The sequence below is a fragment of the Sardina pilchardus genome, chromosome 8 (assembly GCF_963854185.1).
Source record: "Sardina pilchardus chromosome 8, fSarPil1.1, whole genome shotgun sequence".
Lineage (NCBI taxonomy): Eukaryota > Metazoa > Chordata > Actinopteri > Clupeiformes > Clupeidae > Sardina > Sardina pilchardus.
Window position 1 is genome coordinate 2,794,417 of NC_085001.1, and position 7,500 is coordinate 2,801,916.

Below are 7,500 nucleotides of genomic sequence, written 5' to 3' on the forward strand. Positions count from 1 at the left end.
AGAAGCAGTCAGTTGTTGGGGATCTTGTCTTCCTCCACACACACATACACACGCACGCTCGCACATTCTCTCTCTCCACACACAGACGTACGCTCGGACATTCTCTCTCTCTCTCTCTCCACACACACACACACACGCTCGCTCGCTGGCACATGTGAAGCATGGAGCCCAAGTCTCTGTTCTCCCTGCAGAAGGCTCTGGCTCAGCCGGTCAAGATGTGCATGTTCGACTTCCCCGTCTCCATCCTAGATGATCTGGTAAGTGTGTGTGTGTGTGTGTGTGTGTGTGTGTGTGTGTGTGTGTGTGTGTGTGTGTGTGTGTGTGTGTGTGTGTGTGTGTGTGTGTGTGTGTGTGTGTGTGTGTGTGTGTGTCTGCACTGGTCTACACGGCGATGTGCACTGCCCGCACTGTTTCCTTCATGCCCGCTTGGCTGTGGGTGCGCAGCTGCACGTCCGCTGGGTACTGTGTGCCCGTGTGTGTGCCCGTGTGTGTGCCCGTGTGTGTGCCCGTGTGTGTGCCCGTGTGTGTGTGTGTGTGTATGTGTGTGTGTGTGTGTGTGTCAGGACAAGTCTGCACTGGTAGAGATTAGGAGGATTTGCACACAGGTGTGTCTGAAGACAATGACAGGCAGTTTAGCAGAGCGCAAGAGAGTGTGGTTGATATGGTGTTGTGTAATAGTGTGCTCTTGCATGAGTGTGTATGTGTGTGTGTCTGTCTGTCTGTCTGTCTAAGCCTTTGGTGAATAATGTGTGTGTCTATGTAAATGTGCAAAATAATTGAAGGTGTGACAAGGTGTGTGTGTGTGTCCGTGTTTGTATATGACAGTTAGAGGGGACGTGTGTGTGTGTGCGGGGGGGGGGGGGGGGGGGGGTTGTGTGTGTATGTGTGCGTGTACAACAGTTAGAAAGGAGGTGTGTGTGTGTGTGTGTATACGACAGTTAGAGAGGAGGTGTGTGTGTGTGTGTGTGCGTGTGTGTGACAGTTAGAGAGGAGGTGTGTGTGTGTGTGTGTGTTTGTGTGTGTGACAGTTAGAGAAGAGGTGTGTGTGTGTTTATGTGTACAACAGTTAGAAAGGAGGTGTGGGTGTGGGTGTGTGTGTGTTTATTTGCCCTCTCTCTGGATTAGTGGTTGTGGATCAGCTGGTGGGTGTCTCTGTGGCACAGGGCCAGCAGGAGTTGGGCAACACCACGGCCACTCCCACAGCACCTCCACCTCCACCTCCACCCCCAGCCCTGCTCCATCCCGCTCCCACAGCACACTGAGCACAGCACCTCCACCTCCACCTCCACCTGCAGCCCTGCATGCTGGGGCTTGTCTCACCCATAATGAGCAACCTCACTGGGAGCACATGGCAGCAGAATATACTGGGAGTGGCAGTGGTTAAGTGCACTGTAAATGGAAGTGTATCTGGTTATGAATATGCTGTGAGATATGGAAGTGTATCTTCTTATGAATATGCTGTGAGATATGGCAGTGTATCTGCTTATGAATATACTGTAAGATATGGCAGTGGTTAAGTGCACTGTAAATGGAAGTGTATCTGGTTATGAATAAGATGTGGCAGTGTGTCTGGTTATGAATATACTGTGAGATATGGCAGTGTATGAATATACTGTAAGCATATGGTATAAGTCTGGTTATGAGTACATTGTCAGTGTGTTGAAGTATATCTGGTTAAGTAGACTGTCAGTGTGTTGAAGTATATCTGGTTAAGTAGACTGTCAGTGTGTTGGAGCATATCTGGTGTTGAGTAGCCTACACAGTGAACATGTGTCATATTGTCTGAGGTGCATTCAAATTTGGCAAACAGTGTTTTCTTTGAACAGTTAAATTTGAACGATTTAGTGCTAACATTCCATCCTAACGGTAATTGCATTGCTGCCTTCGTCCAGTTCCAATGTATGTTCGTGGAGAACGACCTCCTCAGACTGTTTGCGATTGTTCGCAAACGTTCACTGAAAACTCAACGCTTGTTTGCAAACGTTCGCCTATGTTGTGAATTTGAATGCACCTCTGATGTTGAGTACACTGCACATGTGCATTACATCTGGTGTTGAGTACACTGCATTATATCTGATGTTGAGTACACTGCATTATATCTGGTGTTGAGTACACTGCACATGTGCATTATATCTGGTGTTGAGTACACTGCACATGTGCATTATATCTGGTGTTGAGTACACTGCATTATATCTGGTGTTGAGTACACTGCATTATATCTGGTGTTGAGTACACTGCACATGTGCATTATATCTGGTGCTGAGTACACTGCACATGTGGCATGTTGTTGGCAGTGGTTGGGCTGGACACGTTGTGCTTGTGCTTCATATTGAGATCTCTAACTCTGAGCTCCAAACACTCCCAAGGCACCAAGAGCAGGTGCTGCTAAACTATTTGGATCCCCCCTCTCTCTCATTCTTTCCCTCGCTTGCTTTCTCACCCCCCCCCCCCCCCTCCATTTTTTCCCTCGCTTGCTTTCTCACCCCCCCCCCCCCCCATTCTTTCCCTCACTTGCTTTCTCTTTCCTTCTTCCCTCTCTCGTTCTTTCCCTCGCTTGCTTTCTCCCCCATTCTTTCCCTCGCTCACTTTCTCTTTCCCTCCCCTCCCCTCTCTCTTTCTCTTCACCTCCCCTCCCTTCCTCTCCCTCTTCCTCTTTCCCTCTCAGTCCTACACTCTCATTCTCACTCGTCTTCCTTATTTCTCTCTTCCTTCCTCTTCTGCTCTAAGTCTCTCCATCTCTCTCCATCTCCCCCCACCCTCCCCCCATCTATCTCTCCATTAGGGCCTAATTAGGAGGTGTTCCGTTCCGTATGTCTGTGTGAAACTGTGTGAGTCTGTTACAGTCCATCTCAAACTCCATCCATATCCACTGTGGCTGCATAGCTGTGAGCAGAGCTGTATAATACTCCCTCTCCTGCACGAGTCTCTGAGGAGCTGTATGTAATCAGTGGTGCCAACCCTTTGTGATTTATCACTGTTCTGCAGTGTGAAGGTGTCAGCATCGTTCACGAGTGCTGCGCTGGTGTTGAGAAATTAGCCGTCCGGCTGCCTTGGCCACCGCTCAGCTGAACCCCGCTGCAGAGTAGCCTTTGTGACTCACATTAGACGTGAACAGACAGGACGGCACCAGAGAGTGACTAACTGCGCCGGTTCAGATAACGGGCCGGTTCTGCGCGCCATAATTGGATTTCTGTCCGTGGATATGGACGTTAGTAACGCGGCGGTCCTCTCTCGCTGCGGTGCTGGAGCGTCTCCGGTGCTGTCAGGCGGCTGATTCTTTAAGCCTGCCGGCCCTCCTGTTGGCCTCGGCAGAGCACTGAGTGTGAGGAGGCCGAGCTGCTGCTGCTGTGTGAGGAGGTAGAGTTGTTCTGCTGCTGCTGCTGCTGTGTGAGGAGGTAGAGTTGTTCTGCTGCTGCTGCTGCTGTGTGAGGAGGTAGAGTTGTTCTGCTGCTGCTGCTGCTGTGTGAGGAGGTAGAGCTGTGCTGCTGCTGCAGCTACGTGAGGAGGTAGAGCTGTTCTGCTGCTGCTGCTGCTGCTGCAGCTACGTGAGGAGGTAGAGCTGTGATTCTGCTGCTGCTGCTGCTGCAGCTACGTGAGGAGGTAGAGCTGTGCTGCTGCTGCTGCTACGTGAGGAGGTAGAGCTGTTCTGCTGCTGCTGCTGCTGCTGCAGCTACGTGAGGAGGTAGAGCTGTTCTGCTGCTGCTGCTGCTGCTGCAGCTACGTGAGGAGGTAGAGCTGTTCTGCTGCTGCTGCTGCTGCTGCAGCTACGTGAGGAGGTAGAGCTGTTCTGCTGCTGCTGCTGCTGCTGCAGCTACGTGAGGAGGTAGAGCTGTGCTGCTGCTGCTGCTGCTGCTGCAGCTACGTGAGGAGGTAGAGCTGTGCTGCTGCTGCTGCTGCTGTGTGAGGAGCTAGAGCTGTGATTCTGTGCTGCTGCTGCTGCTGCACTACTTTAAATGGCCAGACCTGAGCTGTGGCAGTCCTGCCTGCACTGCACACAAAGGCCGTGTGTGGGGCTCTCTGTGAAGGGGAGAATATAAATCCTCCCAAGCAATGGGGCCCTGTGTCTTCATGGGTGGGGGGGGCCCTGTGTCTTCATGGGTAGAGGGGGGGCCCTGTGTCTTCATGGGTAGAGGGGGGGGGGGGGGGCCTGTGTCTTCATGGGTAGAGGGTCTATATGAGCCAGGGGAGAGGCACTAGCCACTTGTCCTGCTGCAAGGAGGAAACTCGTTGTGGTTTTGTGCCGATTCGATGGGAATGAGGTGTGTGTTTATTACCTGTTCTTACCTGTGCGTGCTGCTGTGACGCGGAGATTAAATTGCACTGTTGCATTCTTTCATTTTCACTTTGTTGTTCACGGGGGAGTTTTAGGGGAGTTTTAGTCCTTTAGTGCTGTGCTGTGGTGGTGGTGGTGTGCTGTGGTGTGGTGTTGCGCTGCGCTGTGGTGTTGCGTCACCTGAGGGAAGAGAGAACACGGCATACTCGCCAAACCTGCTCCAGGCGGAGACGTTCTTAACGGGAAGTCTGGGGACGGTGCGTCGCAATCTCTCCCTGAGTCAGTACGCGAGTTAATGTTCGATGGTCCTGGTCCCTTGCTGTTGACACAGCTGTTAGGGCAAACACACACACACACACCGTTCGCTCAGGATTCGGACGGGTCACCGCATGGCAGGCTGTGGGAGTCCGTGATCCGAAGGCTGTTCTGACAGTCGCTCACAACTTGGAGTCCTGGACTGGATGGCCTCAGGATTCTGATCTGGATTCTGATTGAATGCTTACGGAACCAGGTGGATTGTGATCCGGTTTGTGATTGGATGTTTACGGAACCAAGTGGATTCTAATCCGGTTTGAGATTGAATGCTCATGGAGCCAAGTGGATTCTAATCTGGTTTGAGACCGCATTCGTAGTGTCGAGTGTGTTCTGATCCCGTTTGAGATCAGATCGCGTACTCTACGCCACGGGACCGGGTCAGCGCCGGTGCGTGGGTATGCGCTGGTCGGAGTGGACGTGCGGGCTGGCGAGGGCTAGCCGCTGCTGGCCAGAGGAGGCGTGGGGTCCAGACGAGTACAGAGCCGCCGTGCCGGCCCCACCTGAGCCACAGGTAAGGACTCGCTCACCTGAGCCGTCTGTTCACCTACAGTATACTGTCAGGTAGTCAGGGACCCTCGTGCAGGAGTCGGGTGGAATAGTCAAGTACACCTGACACGGCCTCAGAGCTCTTCCACAAGCAGCTGCTTTGATCTGATGGGTGTGTGAGTACTACGCACCTCCATTTTGTTTACTGTTTACTAGTTTCCTGTGTTGGTTCAGCTCTCACACTGGGATGTGCTATAACATTGGGATGTGCTATAACATTGGGATGTGCTATAACACTGGGATGTGCTATACTGGGATGTGCTAACACTGTGATGGGCTAAAACACTTTGCTAATGAGCCAGGGCTATGAGTAGGTCTTTTCAGAATAGTAATGGTGAGTTTATCTGTAGTGTAACAAGGACTATAAAACAAACCCTCTCTCTCTCTCTTTCTCTCTCTCTTTCTCTCTCTCCCTCTCTTTCTTTCTCTCCCTCTCTCTCTATTGGGCAGATAGACAGTGGGGACTAAATGAAGCTCCATACATTATGTTGCGCAACGTGTCCCCCATCCTATGGAACAGCAGAGCATAGTGACAGCATACTGATCAGCCCTCGTGTAGTTGCTCTGGAGAAATATCCGCGTCTTTAGCCTGCGGTTTCTAGCAGCCTTTCTTCACTGTTTGTGTTTGCTGTGATTCGGTTACTATGGCGCAGTGGACATTGACCCTATAAACGTTAAGGCTGCTTCAGTGCTTTATTCTGATTGGCTCAGGGTGAATAGACCAATCACTCGCCCATACTGCTGAAGTTCCACTTGAATTTGAATTAGAATCCCTCCATACAAGAGGAGCGGTATGAGTGTGTGTACATTTCACTGTAATTGGGTCCTTTATGGTGAGAGCCGAGTGTGGCTTCATCTCTTTGCCTTTTTTCAACCAGTTGAATTGTACACACACAGAGGTAGTAGTATGAATGATATGCATCTCATTTTATTTGTGTGTTGATGTCTTAATTTCTTTCTTTCCTGTATGAGTGTGTGTGTGTGAGTGTGTGTGTGTGTGTGTGTGTGTGTGTGTGTGTGTGTGTGTGAGTGTGTGTGTAACAGCGCCCCAACAAGCGCTAAATCCCCAGTATTGCTATAGTCAATGTTCAGAAAACTAACTCCAGCTCCACACTGCCCAGAGAGAGAGAGAAACTGAACTAATAAGACTGACCTTTGACCTTTGGACAGGTCAACTCCATCCAGCAAACCCCAACAAACCCAGACTGTTGGTGCACACTGACCCAACTGTTGGTGTGTGTTGGCGTTTATTAGGGCAGAGTGCAAGAGTGAGTCTGTTGTTGTTGTCCTCGTCTTTTCTGAGGGGAACTTCCTTGTTGATGAGAAGACAGAAGCCTATGCTAACACTGAGAGGGGATTTTCTCTTCATTTTCTTGTTCTCCTGCATTTACTGTTGTCATTCAACTCTGAATACCAGAAATAGGCGGCGCAGGCACACAGTTGAGTTCAAAAGATTGTTTCTGATTCTACGGTAGCATGCTTTACCAGATTAACACTGCCACTGAGAGACGTTGACATTCAAGTTTAATTTATTATCAGTCAAAAGGAAACTAACTCAAGTTTAAACACAACCATGCTCAAACCCAGCCTCAGGCTCAACTCCCACACACACACACACACAAAGAGAGAGAGAGAGAAAAGGTAGAGTAGAAATGAAATGAAACTTCCTCTCCAGCATTTCTTTAACGATGTTTGACAAAACATTTCAGAGAACTCCAGAGGTGTCAAACTGTGTATAAGATGATGCTATCGGGTAATTCCACAGAAAATGTACTTTTTGTCATGTCCATAATGTCATGTCCATAACACCAATGAGATGCCTTGCTATTTGTACAGTATGATGTGAGTGATAACATTACTTTTGTGTGCATTTTTCTAATGTACATTCTTCAGCCAGAAATAGCAAATTCACATTCACATCATACCATACTATTACATTTTATTGGCGTTATGGATGTGACAAAAAAGAGGAATTGCCTCGTAACAACTTCAGAGGACTGAGAGGTGTTAAACTGTGTATAAGATGGTGCTGTAACAACTCCAGAGGACTCCAGAGGGGTGTTAATGTAGTGATCTAAGATGGTGCTCCTGAGGGGTGTTGATGTAGTGATCTAAGATGGTGCTCCTGAGGGGTGTTGATGTAGTGATCTAAGATGGTGCTCCTGAGGGGTGTTGATGTAGTGATCTAAGATGGTGCTCCTGAGGGGTGTTGATGTAGTGATCTAAGATGGTGCTCCTGAGGGGTGTTTACAGTATGTAGTGATACAAGATGGTGCTCCTGAGGGGTGTTGATGTAGTGATCTAAGATGGTGCTCCTGAAAGGTGTTGATGTAGTGATCTAAGATGGTGCTCCTGAGGGGTGTTGA

At 49.7% G+C, this 7,500-nt stretch overlaps 1 protein-coding gene across 2 annotated transcripts in view; it reads left to right on the forward strand.

Moving 5' to 3' along the window:
* Positions 1-162: 162 nt before the first annotated feature.
* LOC134088401 (ral guanine nucleotide dissociation stimulator-like) overlaps positions 163-7,500 on the forward strand; it is a 37,959-nt gene continuing 30,621 nt past the window's right edge. The window contains exon 1 of one of the 2 annotated variants that reach the window (XM_062542343.1): positions 163-257. In XM_062542343.1, coding sequence (XP_062398327.1) covers positions 216-257 — 42 coding nt within the window. In that variant the 5' untranslated portion in view covers positions 163-215. Of the gene's footprint in view, positions 258-4,520; positions 5,100-7,500 lie in introns of those variants that run through there. The other variant, XM_062542342.1, reaches the window with a different exon arrangement.